At 34.0% G+C, this 14,414-nt stretch overlaps 1 protein-coding gene across 2 annotated transcripts; it reads left to right on the forward strand.

Annotated features, from left to right (window-relative positions):
* Positions 1–3,032: 3,032 nt before the first annotated feature.
* Positions 3,033–11,584, forward strand: ALG10 (ALG10 alpha-1,2-glucosyltransferase). Of its 2 annotated transcripts, none has more exons than XM_079141133.1 (3): positions 3,033–3,350; positions 4,519–4,716; positions 8,904–11,584. In XM_079141133.1, the coding sequence occupies exons 1-3, from the start codon at positions 3,168–3,170 to the stop codon at positions 8,913–8,915; spliced, it is 393 nt and encodes a 130-aa protein (XP_078997259.1). In that variant the 5' UTR covers positions 3,033–3,167; the 3' UTR covers positions 8,916–11,584. The 2 variants fall into 2 exon arrangements, with proteins under 2 accessions (XP_078997259.1, XP_078997258.1); XM_079141132.1 differs by lacking the exon at positions 8,904–11,584 and adding an exon at positions 7,105–8,645 and having other exon boundaries at positions 3,036–3,350.
* The last annotated feature ends 2,830 nt before the right edge of the window (positions 11,585–14,414 follow it).

A 14,414-nucleotide genomic window follows, 5' to 3' on the forward strand; every position in this document is an offset into this window, starting at 1 on the left:
TTGTATGGTATAACTTTCTAGATGAATAACCATCCCTGTTTCTCTGAGTCTAAAGAATTTCCATGACCTGAGATTTTTCAGGGCTAAAACTGGGGAGTCTCTAGAACACCAGGAAGATTTGCTCCCTAATCATAACTTAAAGATATTTTCAGTAAAGTACTTGCTAAACCAATACTCTGCTTCAAATACATTTGAACCAAAATTTTGTGTTACTTCCATTTTAATTAATTTAAAATTGTATGGTTTCCCCTCACTAGTATGTTAAGATGTTAAAACTGTTCTCTTTTAACCTAAAGCACTAGAATTGCAATTTGGAAGTTATTATCTATGATTTTGTTTCAGGGACAGCAGTACCTGCTTTATCTAGAACTAACTGTCACATAGAACTGAGTAAATCATCACTATGACTATGAAGTGGCCAAAGTTTTGATTCCACAGCAAGAGGAAAAGGGTCTAATTGGAGGCAGGATGTTACTTGGATAGCACTTCAAAATAAGAGGGTACTTTACAAATTCCTCAGTTGTTATAACTTTTGGGGAAATCCATGATCATGAATGGGGTTTTCACACAGTTAAGACCCACAGTTCTAAGTTCATTAAATTAAGAATATATGAATTGGTCAGGATGGGCTAGCTTATATGACAGTAATGAATACACAATCTTAATGGCTTCAACAAAAGAACTCATTTTGGGTCATAACTTTCTACATCATAATTCAAGTGTAGAGCACAAAATGAAGAATTGTATTCATGCTTAATGATGATGGAATTGCTCATCCTAGTGATGATTCTTTCACAAAATAAACATCTGTGGATAATGGGGATTGGGATCCTTGAAGGAGGATCCTTGAAGTTGAATGTTAATGGCCATCCAGTGTTAAAAGGTAGGTCTAATAACATGTAACACACTTCGCTAAAATCCACAGAGATAGCTATATTAGTGGGGAGATCTTGATTTGGGGGAAGAGCTTAGGAAAGCATTCAAAGGTTATCAAAAATATGGTAATTCCAAAGTGTAAAAGTGAACACAATGTCAGCAGTTTATAGATAGTAACTATGAATAAACTGCTATTCAATAAAGACCTTTATTTGGCCAATAGGATATCTTACATTACTAGGTAATATGCTTCACACTGATGGTTTCTACATATGACAATGAGTATTCAGTGTTTTGAGAGAATAGCTTAGAATCTAGCTTTTTGCAACACTATCTAACAGATATTCAGGTAATCTGTCTGTAAGGTGAACATTTTTTTAAAAAATGAAACCTGTATTTTTCCATTTGATTAATGGAAATAGATGGAGGTGGGGTGTAAATTTAAATTTATTGAAATTAATAAAACATTCAGTTCAGTATAACTAGTAGATTATTTTAAACCATAAGACTATAGTTATTATTCTTGGTGTGATGTTTGAAATCCTACCTCACTCTGACATTAATTTTCTATGTAATTTCAGGCAAATCACTTATTTTATCATTAGCTGCTTCTGTAAGATGAAGTTAGGTAGATTTTAATTAAGGATCCCTAGCAATTTGGACATCTCATATTTCCGTGAAACTTCCCAATTAAATTAAAGGTTTTTAAACAGTTCGGATATTCAAAAGTTCTGGTAGTAATTATTTTGAAGAGAAAGGTATAGCATACATGTCTAGCTTTTTTATACTCCTTCAAAAAAAAGTCCACTATTTCTAAAGAGGGTTATCAAGCCACAAATCATGTAATAGTAAGACTGGGCAGTTTACTGAGTCTGTGGCCAAATGCTTGTAGATAATAACTTCTTAAAGACTGAAGATGATGTGGAGATGACCTCAAATAGATAAGTACAGCATGGACTCAAAAATAAAATGGGAGGTAATAGGAAAAACAGCTAAGCATCAGCCCAAATTAGGAACCTAACATGATTTTATTCCAGTGATTTCCTCCTATTATTGAGGAAATAGTAGAGACTGCATAGAGAGCCCAAAAGGTTCATTTGAGAAGTTACCATTAAATTGAGAGAAACTTCATTAGCTTTGACTCAGACAGAACCACCGAGAATCCTGAGGCTTGCAACCCTAAACAAATCCTGACTACTTTCTGCTGTACTTCTGCCAAAGACAACTTGACTGAAGTTACTGGAAAGATCATTTTTCTACAAAAGATTGCCAACAAATGCTCAACGCAAAACTCCTAATTATAACTTCTGTTTCTCTTGCCCTCAATCCCCAACTCCAGATTACAGTAATTGTGTAGAGTCTACATAACATTTAAGCCTATAACTTTAGGTCACTAATATGTGAAAAATATTTTGAGACTACAAACATCAGTGGTGCATAGTACCGCCCGTTAAGAGGCTTATGATTATGATTTAGTAGGAAAATTTAACACATAACCAAACTTACACACATAGACAATCTTTCTTACCTAAAACACTTCAAATTCTAAAATAATTAGTTCCTCCAACTCTCACAGCTTACTGAGATCTGGCCATCAGAATTCATTCTTAATGTAAATTTAACTAAATCCTCACAAAGTCTACATTTTGAAAGAGGTTTTTTTTTTTTTTTTAAACTAAAATATCCTCTAACTGGTGAAGTTTATTGGCACTCAGCGATTTCAGGTCCTATCAGTTTTAAAGTATCGGTCTTTGAGCTCACGATAAACGCTCCCCTTGCACCCTCCAGCGCTGAAGCAAGAGAAATGTCTTAGGATTGAAGGCTTTAGTAATAATGATCACCGAAAAGAGAACAGAAATAACTAGAAAGGGAAATGCAAACTTTTAAGTTTGGAAATTGGAAACGTGGGGAAATGCCGCCATCTTCTGGTGATAAATGGGAACGAACAACAACAGCAACAAAGAACCTTGCAGGTTAACAGGACCATATTGCTTTTGAAACCATCGAACAACGCAACTCCTATGCAGCGGATCCTTAGAACCGCCCTTCCCGGAGGCTCTACCACTCTGAGCGCCCCGGGCAATATGATTGACAGGGCAAAAATCGGGTCCGTTACATAAATTCGTCACTCCGGAAACAGTGACCCGATCCTTCCGGCCCGCGCTCTCCCAGCATCCTTTGCCTTCCGGCTGTGCTCAGTCCTGTCCGGCCAGTCCCGCGTTGCGCGCCCGTTTCGAGCCGAGTTTCAAGCTCGGCTTTCCAGGCTCTGAGTGGGTTCTCGGGCAGTGGCAATGGGGGCAGGAATGGCTCAGCTGGAGGGTTACTATTTCTCAGCTGCCTTGAGCTGTACCTTTTTAGTGTCTTGCCTCCTCTTCTCTGCCTTCAGCCGGGCGCTGCGAGAGCCCTACATGGACGAGATCTTCCACTTGCCGCAGGCGCAGCGCTACTGTGAGGGCCATTTCTCCCTCTCGCAGGTGGGGTCCCCAACCTGTCCCTACCCCAGGACAGGCCAGGGAGGGCCCAGCGTTCCCAGCGCTGACTTAACCTTCCCATCCTGTATCCTTGCTGTCTCCCTTGCACCTTCCCAGCCTCGAAACGTAAAAGGAGCTGGGTAATCTTTTGTTCCTGTGTCAGAGCTGCGTAATGTTTGTTATAATGAATGAATAAACAGCTCATCTGTCTCTTAAGAAGGAATGGTTTGGGAGAATAACTAATGGGGAACTGAGTTACTGCTCCTCCTCTTGGTAACTATCTCAGTTTGTCTTCCCCAGTTCCAAGATTGGAGAGGTGTTGTGGTACACCATGAACAGGTCAGAAAACTTCACGTTAGCCCATCAGTGAAGCACCTCACTCAATATATTGGAGGAAGAATGGGGATATTCAGCCACAAAAATAAAGTGATAGTTTACACTAATTTTATCTCTGGTCATTTTTAAGAATCTTCTATTAGCTAGGTAAACTCCACCCAGTCAGGTTGTATCATTTTAAAATGTATGTTTGACTACACAAATGTATGTAGATACCAAAGCATCTCTCTCCTCTTCTGGTGACACATTATTGATTCTGGTTAAAGTATATTGGATAAAAACCTGATTTTCAGTCTTGCTGCTGTTACATACTAGTTTTCTAACCTTGGAAAATTTTCTGGATTTCAAGCTACTCATCTGCAAAATGATATCCATAATAGTATCTAATGTAGGATGTGCTGCAAGATTAAATACCGAAGATTTGGCACAATTTCTGGAACTAATACATTTTAGCTATCATGGAGCCTGTGGTCCAATCTCTGTAAACACTTCTTTCTTGCTGAACCATCAGTTTGAACTAATTTTTACCAGCTTTGCAAAATGAGAGCCTTTGCAATTTAGACATCAAAATACAGGTGTTTGAGAGAACAATTCTTGGAAATTAGAAACAAATTTTAACTTAGTGTCTTTTGGTTGTTGATAACAATTACAAGCAGATGCAGAGGCAAAAAAAAAAAATCTTAAAGGAGATATCTAGGATTTCTTAAACCATGTCAAAATAACTTCTCAAAAATCATGATCATTAACACAGATGAAACTGGATCTTGCATATTTGTGTCTGTTCTTTCAGTATTAGCTCTTGCTTTTGATTCATTGTTGGCCTTTGATTTTTAAGTGGGATCCTATGATTACGACATTACCTGGCTTATACCTGGTGTCTGTTGGAGTGGTCAAACCTGCCAGTTGGATCTTTGGATGGTCTGAACATGTTGTCTGCTCCATTGGAATGCTCAGATTCGTTAATCTTCTCTTCAGTGTTGGCAACTTCTATTTACTGTATTTGCTTTTCCGAAAGGTACAACCCAGAAACAAGGTACGTTTTAAACTAATTCATTACAAGTTCCTGTGCAGTCAGGTTCACATATATGTCATGAATTAGTTTTATGAAATTTGGAGGTAAATGTTTTTAACACTGGAATTGTGTATGTTTTTTTAAGGCAAATGCAAATCTTCCATCCCCATTTTAGAAGTTATTTATATTTAAAAACTTAAATAACTTTACTTGTCAAATCTAAAATACATCTTTGTTAGTGAATCATACTAGTTCAACAAGTATCTACTGTGCTTACTCCCACGTGGTAAGCACTGAGACTACTGAAATAAGTAAGGCAGTCTTTTCCTTGTAGAACTTAAATCTTCTTTAGGGTAAATAGAATTTGCCTGAGAAATTTTGAGGTGATTTAAGAATGCAGGCCCTGGAAGTGGATTTCCTGGGTTTGAATTCTATCCCTGCCATTACTACTTGTGTTACCTTGGGTAGATTTAACCTTTCTTGACTATGTTTCATCTATTAAATAAGTATTAATAAATCTACCTCATAGAAGTGTTATGAAGAGTAGAGGAGTTAATAAATAGATGGTTCTTAGGCTAGTGCCTGATATAAAGATTCAGTAAAATTAACTATAATTTTTAATTGAAAGAGATAATTTCAATAGTATCAGTTATGAGAGGGAGGTAGGCATAAGACTGAGGATACAGAGGGTACAGAGAAGGAGCAGAGGAACACTACAGCCTGACTGGGAGGCATTGTATGACCTTGGGTACTGCTGCACAGAGAAGATAGCACCGGAGCTGAATCATGATGAACAGATGCTGCTGAAGGAAGGAGACTAATCCTGGCAAAGACTTAGCATAAGTAGAGGTGAAAAGGCATTGAACAACGAATTGCAGGGAATTACTATTTGAAACTGTAGAATTATCAATCACAAGGCTATAGAGATAGAGAAATAGGTAGGGTTAAAGTCAAGAAAGTCTTTATGTGTCATGGAGAGGATTTTGAACTTGATGTAATAGGTGATAGAGAGACCTTACTTTTATTTATCTATTTTAAAATGCTTTTATTAGTGCCTTATAGTTGCACATAATGGTTGGGTTCATTTGACATAATCAACCATGCATGGAATTTAATTTGCTCCATTTCAGTACCCCTATTCCTTTTCATCCTCTTTTATTGGTCTTCTGTTTATTTATTTTTTATTGGTGCTTTATAGATAAACATAAAGTTGAAATTCACTGTAATATATTTATATATGTACATGGTATGATTTTTTTCAGATTCATTCTTCATTTCTTCCCCTTTCCATCTCTTATCTCTCCAATTCTCTCATTCTATTCCACTGATCTTCCCTCTAGCGTTGTGAGATATGCCTCCTCCCTTTTTTCCCTTAGTTTGTTTTAACTTCTGCATATGAAAAAACAATTGACTCTTGATTTTTCTGAATCTGGCTTATTTCACTTAGCATGATGTTATTCACTTCTATCCATTTACATGCAAATGCCACAATTTCATTATTTATGACTGAATAAAACCCAATTATATATATGTACCATGTTTTCTTAATTCATTGACGACCACATCGGTTGGTTCCGTAACTTGGCTGTTGTGAATTGCTCTGCTATAAACATTGATGTGCCTGTATCACAATAGTATGCTGATTTTAGTTCCTTTGGATAAATACTGAGTGGTGGGATAGCTAGGTTGTTTAGTGGTTCTATTCCTCATCTTTTGAGGAATAAGAGACCTTAATTTTAATCAAGGGAATGGCATGGTCTGATTTGGTGGATTAGATTAAGTGAAGGGTACAGTTCAAGGAGATAAAAACACTTAAATCTTAAAATCACATCAGAAAGGCTAAAAGAAGATATTTAACTTTAGACTAGACCTTCTATTTTCAGGAAAATCCTTGTAATTTGAAAAAGTAAGATCCTTGGGTCAAATAATATAAATGCTATATGCACTTTTACATTTTGTCTAATGTAGGGTTTCAAAGGACTGTCCTTCAAGGGAATTGGTGATGATGGCTCTTTGAATGTTTACTGAAGGTACTAGGACATAAGCTCAGGGGAGCTGAATGGTGACCTCTTCATCTCGGTATTCTTCATGGAGCTTAGTTCAGTGTGGTGCACCTAAAAACTCCTCAACTATTTGTTGAATTATTCAAAATATTTTAAGCCATATGAGCTTTGGCACATACATGTTTTAGTGGCTTCCAAGCTGACAGTTATAGCTAAAAAGTACCAGATATTCTCATAAATTTATATAGTGACTGTGCAAAGCCCAAAATAAGATTAATATTAAACAATTCTTAGATTGAAATTGTGACTTTTTTGTTGTTTTTTAATGAATATCTTCATTAGTTCAGCAGAAATAGCATAATCTCTTTGTTGTGAAAATAATTTTTTGTATTTTTTCCCCTCTAAGGCTGCCTCAAGTATCCAGAGAATCTTATCAACATTAACACTAGCAGTGTTTCCAACACTCTATTTTTTTAACTTCCTTTATTATACAGAAGCAGGATCCATGTTTTTTACTCTTTTTGCCTATTTGATGTGTCTTTATGGAAATCATAAAACTTCTGCCTTGCTTGGGTTTTGTGGCTTCATGTTTCGGCAAACAAATATCATCTGGGCTGTCTTCTGCGCAGGACATGTCATTGCACAGAAATTAACTGAGGCTTGGAAAACTGAGCTACAAAAGAAGAAGGAAGAGCGGCTTCCCCCTATCAAAGGACCATATTCAGAATTCAGAAAAATTCTTCAGTTTCTTTTGGTGTATTCCATGTCCGTTAAGAACTTGAGTATGCTATTTCTTCTGACTTGGCCCTACATTCTTCTGGTGTTTGCATTTTGTGTTTTTGTAGTAGTTAATGGTGGAATTGTTATTGGTGATCGGAGTAGTCATGAAGCCTGTTTTCATTTTCCTCAGCTATTCTACTTTTTCTCTTTTACCCTCTTTTTTTCTTTTCCTCATCTACTGTCTCCTACTAAAATTAAGGCTTTCCTTTGCTTAGTTTGGAAACGTAGAATTCATTTTTGTGTGATTACCTTAGCCTCCATATTTTTAGTTTGGAAATTCACTTATGTTCATAAATACTTGCTAGCAGACAATAGACATTATACATTCTATGTGTGGAAAAGAGTTTTTCAAAGATATGAAATTATGAAATATTTGTTAGTTCCAGTCTATATATTTGCTGGTTGGAGTATAGCTGACTCATTGAAATCAAAATCAGTTTTCTGGAATTTAATGTTTTTCATATGCTTGTTCACTTCTACAGTTCCTCAGAAACTGCTGGAATTTCGTTACTTCATTTTGCCCTATGTTATTTATAGGCTTAACATACCTCTGCCACCCACATCCAGACTTGTTTGTGAACTGGGTTGCTATGTAATTGTTAATTTCCTAACTTTTTATATTTTTCTGAGTAAGACTTTTCAGTGGCCAAATAGTCAGGACACTCAAAGGTTTATGTGGTAATGTCAGAGATATTTTGACCTTTAAAAGATAGATGTAATATTTAGACTGTCTCCATAATAAATAACTGATAGGTGGGAATTATAGAATTTGTTTTAGGCACAGTGGTAATCCTCAGATCCCATCCGATTTTTTTACATGTTTAAATGTATGTAACAAATCCAAGGAAGTTAAGGGTAAAGAACTGAGGAAGCGTAAGATCTGCTTCAGAAGCCAATAATGGAAAGATAAAATTGTTTACAATTATCTCATGATACCTTTGATACTGCCAGCACTCAAGAAGCTTGGAAACTTTTTGTACATACAAGCTTAAGAAAACTTGGAATGCTTCACAGCAGTGTAACTAATTTATAATTCTTTTCAGAAGTTATTTGAAAATATTTGCTAATGATGAGTCAGTATTCCTGATTGAAAAGTTGTTTAATATTTCAGGAATTATAATTTTAGTCATATGTTACAGTAGAATTATAGATAGTAAATTATAAATTAGAGGCAGTAAATTATAAATTAGAGGCTCATGTATGGTAATCTAAGAATCAATGTATTATTTTTTGTTTGAAATTTAGAAATGAAGCTATTTCACTAATTCCTAACATGAAATGTATAAAGGCCAAAGAAAAATTGTGTTGATTATAATACTTTTTAAAAAAACTTTCTTTCTGAAATACATTTTATTCGTTTCCTAGGGCTGCTGTAACAAATGACCGCAAACTTATTGGCTGACCTTTTTTTTTTTCCACATTTAGACCAAAATTTGAAATAAAAAATGTCAGCAGGGTCAGTTCCTTCTGGAGGCTCTGAGGAAATATCTGTTCCAGGCCTTTCTCCTGACTTCAGGTGGCTGTGTGCTTCAGATTGTTCTAGACATACCACTCCAGCCTCTACCCGAGTCTTCTCACAGCCTTCTTCCGTCTTCCTTCTTTCTCTTACAAGGTCAGCATCATTGGATTAGTGACCACTTTAATCTAGGATGGTCTCATCTGAAGATCCTTAATTGATATCTATAAAGACCCCTTTCCCAAGTAAAACTACATTAAATCTCACAAGATTTTTAGGAGATAATATATATGCTAAGATCTTATAAATAAAATTTTGTCCTGAGAGGTTTAAAAAAAAAAAAAAAAAGTGACTTTCTGAGGTCATATAAATGTAAATCAAATTGGTATTTGTTTCCCTTATTTTGAAAAAAAAAATTGAAAGTTGTGAAATCCTTTGATCTATTTTGTAAATTAGGAAACAACTGATGAGTAGGATTTGTATGTGTGTGTGTGTGTGTGTTTTAGTTTTTGTATTCCCTGTTTACTATTTTCATTGCATTTATTGGGTTGTCATTTCACAAGTATTTAGTCATGTGAATTTTGACATGGAAAGTTGGAACTGTGAGTAGAATTGATCTCTCAACATAATTTTATACTTCTAAAGGTTTTTAAAAATAGCTATAAGTATAAACAAATTACTTTCTCCTCAGTGTTGGATAAGGTTATTCCTGGTTTAAAATAATTAGAATATTTGGAGAACATTCTCCACTTGCAAATATAAAATTGTGTGCAGATAAAAATTACAACAAAAAAGGAAAATATACAGAGCATTTTTTTTGTACCTCTATTCAGTACTAAGAAAGTAGAATGACTCAATTAGAACAGTGATTGTACGAAAAATATATTTCATCCAGACTTTTTTTTTTTTGGCAGGCTGAGGATTGAGTTCAGGGCATGCTAGGCAACCCTCTACCACTGAGCTATGTCTCCAGCCCTTTTAATTTTAGGGTCCTGCTAATTTGCACAGGCTAGAGTCAAACTTGCAATCCTCCTGTGTCAGTCTTCAAATGGCTGGGATTACAGGTGAAAGTACCACCCCCAGCCAGAACATTTTTAGTCAGATAAGAAAGCATAATCAAAGAAGTTATGCTTTCACAAATTTATTATAATAGAGAATTAAATTCAGCAAACCAAACTTGAAGAAAATGCGTGTAATTTAGGAAATACAACTTTGTTATCTGATAATGCAAGGCTTGTGTTTAGAAATTTTTCTGAGAGGAGAAACTTTCCACTCAAACCTAGTCTGGGGACCATTTCACCCCATATAATTTAAGAAGACTGTTTTGAAGAGATCACCATTGCAATCAATTGTTAAGTGTTTAGTTGCTTCTGTGTTAAGAAATATTTTGGAAAAAAATCCACATTAAGAAGGAAAAAGAATGCCGTGAATTAAAAGGAACTGCTTATTTTTTACTAATTATTTTAAAATAGAATGCCTATCAGTATTTTTGAATTACAGATAAATGTTTTGGTTTAAATTATCTTGGACCCTTAGAATGTGGTTATTTACTGTTGAATTTTCCATGGTGTGCAATAGATTAAATAAAGATGTGAAAGATGCACAAGCTTATTATAACAAATCATTTTACCTGTAGTTGTTCAAGACTACACCAAACTCATTCCTGTGAAATCTTTCCACTTAAAAGACTGAGAGGTCCAATCATTCCTAGGTTTTTAGATTCTTGCTTTTACCAATATTCTAAAGTAGATTTGTGTTTGAACTTTTTAAAGGGATTATCAAGGAAATATTTTTGTAATAGATTTTAAAAATCAGAATTTTTTGAGTTTCTTAATTAAAAAGTGATTATGAAAAATATACTTCCCTGCTAGATAGCCTTAAAATTATTATTATTAGCCTGTGAGTAGGATTATCATAAAGTGTGTCATGAAAAGTTAGTCCATTGTTTTAAGCTTTGTAATCCTTTTGACCTAGTTCTACCGTATGTAGAATTCTAGTTATAGAATATTATCTTTAAATAGCATTAGTTAGGTTCTACTGTACTGTGTGTTTGCTAACACATGTTTTCTCTTAGTGGATACCCAGAAATATGTTATAACTGCATCTGTGTATTTAAATTACTTGGAAATACAGTGTTCCTTAATTCAAAATAGCTTGTCCTCCTAGCAAGAGAAATTATTTTTGCTCCCTGGGCATGTTTTCTTAGATTCATTTCTGGAGTGTGCTTAGCCTGTCATAAAATACCATAATGTAAATAACTTAATGTAATTTATTTCTAATAATTAAACAATATATAATATATTTCCAGTTTGAACTTAATTGCCACTTAGTTGGACATTATTTTCTTCATAATCAGAGAGAAGGGATTCATAATTTTTATTTATACTCCTAAATATTGGACTGTTATAACGACTTTTCAATAAAATATGTATTCAGATAAAGAAATTCATGGTGGTGTGTGTCTGTAATTCAGCAAATGGGAAGGCTGAGACAGGAGTATCTCAAGTTCAAAGCCAGCCTTGACAACTTAGCAAAGCCCTCAGCCACTTAGTGAGACCATCTCAAAATAAAAAATAAAAATGGGCTGGGGATGTTGCTCAGTGATAGAGTACATCTGGGTTTAATTCCCAGTACCAAAAAAAACAAGAAATGAAATTCATATGTATTAGGTTAGACAGCATTTATTATCTTTGAAGAAATTAGAATTTTATTAAATAGTAAAACCAGAATTGTGAGGTAAAGATGAAAAAAATTTTAAATGGAAATGTAAATATAAATTAGGAAACATGGCCTTATAGGAACACCTTTTAACATAGGAGTTAGTGTTTGCTTAATCATGACTCTAATCAAGGCAAATTGTTTGTTCTTCATTTCAAATGAGAATAATTGTCCTAATTCTAGTTAGTTTCTGAAATGGGTCTCGACTCATTTCCAAAAGGTTTCATCTCGTGCCATTCATAAAATTCATAAACATGTTATATGATAAATATTAACTAAATGTACACTGAAGTTTTTAGTATAGAATGGAGCAAATAGCCCAGAAAATTATACTGTATAACCACAATTAACTTGAGGAAATAAATTACATTTCATGACAAGAGCATTCATGACCCATTTTCTGCCTAATTTTTTGACCTAGTGTTAAGTTTTGTTTGATGTGGTGTTTAGTGCTTAAACATGTATCTACTTGTAAATATGTTATATATTATCTTTATATTAGGATGTGATATCAAGGTTATTGCTGTTTAAAATATAAACAGCAATAGTTCAATCATTAAACTATAATAACAATTTTTAATGGTTTATAAGACTTTAAAAGGAAAACAAATTGCAACCAATTACAAATATTTTATATTATTTCAGGTTCTAATTTACTATGCTAGGAATAACTTATCTTTCCTTTAACCTTTATTTTATTTATTTATTTTTATGTGGTGCTGAGGATCAAAAAACCCAGTGCCTCACCATGTTAGGCAAACACTACCACCAAGCCACAATCCCAACCCTATCACTTATCTTTTATCTCGGGTGGTTTTATGTATTTAAATATTGATGGCACATTTCCAATATAGTAAAATGAGTTGAAAAATTATAATAAAGTGAATAGGTTGTGAATTAGTTTTAACATATCCATGAATTCAATACAAATTCTTTTAAGATTTGAATATTATTTCTAGGGTAAGATTTTGTCACAGTGAAGTAATCCAATAATGTCTTCATATTATGCTTTTCAAAAAAGTTACATTTGGTGAATTTAATGTTAATTTCATTCAGATTTTCATTTCATTCATAGCACAGTTCATCACTATCAGACCAAAAGAAGTGTCTTTTTCCAACAAGAACAATATTAAACATTATATTGTTTTTGCATACTTGAATATGATTAGTTCATTGAGCAATATAGGTGTGCATATGGCATGTATGAGATGAGGAAGAAGGGAAGGAAAAATAAGTTGCCATCTGTTGAGCACCTCTAGTGTTTCAGGTGTATTGGTTGATTTGCAAATATTGCCCCATTTGATCCTACTCATATGACTGTTCAGTAGATATTGAATTATGCTGAACTCCTGAAGATGCTAAAGGTCAGGTATACCTGGTGACTCGCCCAAAGTCTACTCTGTCTCTAAATGAACATAGATTGGTCTGATTCACAAACCGAGTTTTTGACTGCTGTTCTACCTTGCTGTGAACGTTTTTCATTAAGAGAAGTAGGGTATGGAGAGTGGTGGTAGTCTTTATTCTGCACTAACCAGGCCATTGACAGCACATTATTTTTTGTATTGGATTATAATCGTTCTTAAAAATGTTGAAAACTGTTTAAAGATGTATGAACAAATGATGAGGTTTAATAGTTTTGTTGTGAGATATAAGAATGGGATGTTTAACTCTGAATAACAGATTATGTAACTTATGCTCATAATATTTGAAGAATATTTGAATGAATTGAAATTATTCTGTTACATAAAGTGTAAACCTACGGTCAATGGTTGTATTTCAGTTAATGAAAAACAAATTTTCTAATTGCTTAATCTCTACAGGGGACTAGACTTGCCCCCCCAAATATTTCCTATTCATTGGAGGTAAAATTTCTATTTATCAGATTTAGTAGATTCAGATAGCATGTAGATAGGGTAAAATATATATAAAGATATCCTAACAACCTTGTACTCTTAAATTCATAAGTCAGTTATAGCTAATGTTTTTGCATTTATTGATAGTTCATAGTCAAATATTTCTGGTGATTTGCATGCTGTCTTTGGTATTTTAAATTTCTGAACAAAACTGTACTTTAACTGTTATCCTATTTAGAAACAAATTTTAGATGCCCAATCTTCTAAGAGGTATTAGAGTTAGAACGTTTCGGTGAACTTGTAGTATTTACTTTACATATATTGTAATCCCTCATATCAATGGAAAGAATGTGCTTCGATTTTAAAAGGTTTATCCCCCTAGTGAAAAATAGGGCAAGTGCTATGTATAAATATTTTTTAATTCAGTGTTCACTAGGTGGTGATGTTGTACTACATATTCAACTGTTCTTGTAATTAAACTTTGTTATTAGTCTGAATTAAGCTTTTTATAGTTTTGTATTGTTTAAAACCACAAAGATTTATATTATTCAAGTCTATTTATTATACTGTCATTGAAAGTGTTTCCTGAGTTATATGAAGCTAAGATAAATGTAAAAAATAAAAGTATCATTTTTTTATTTTTTAATCAGATATTAGATGCTTGAACCTAATCTGTCCTCCCATATGACATTGTTTACTTCATAAGGCATCTAGGATCTTTCCTCCAAAACAAGTGATGATGTGGCAGATTTGAAAACTAATGTAACATTGTATTGGCCACTGTTTTCACTTTATCTCATTTAATACTCATAATAATCCTATGGGATATAACTGTTGTTAACACATAAGGAATCTTAGCATAGAATCTCTACACATGAGGAATATTAGCATAGAAAAGATTGTCCAACA

The sequence above is a fragment of the Sciurus vulgaris genome, assembly GCF_902686455.1.
Source record: "Sciurus vulgaris genome assembly, chromosome: 5".
In the NCBI taxonomy this organism is placed as follows: domain Eukaryota; kingdom Metazoa; phylum Chordata; class Mammalia; order Rodentia; family Sciuridae; genus Sciurus; species Sciurus vulgaris.

Bases quoted from the DNA above. Each gene is read 5' to 3' on its own strand.
- ALG10 (XM_079141132.1), top strand. From the start codon at position 3,168: ATGGGGGCAGGAATGGCTCAGCTGGAGGGTTACTATTTCTCAGCTGCC. The intron at 3,351-4,518 runs GTGGGGTCCCCA...TTGATTTTTAAG, and splicing joins GCCATTTCTCCCTCTCGCAG to TGGGATCCTATGATTACGAC. The intron at 4,717-7,104 runs GTACGTTTTAAA...TTCCCCTCTAAG, and splicing joins AGGTACAACCCAGAAACAAG to GCTGCCTCAAGTATCCAGAG.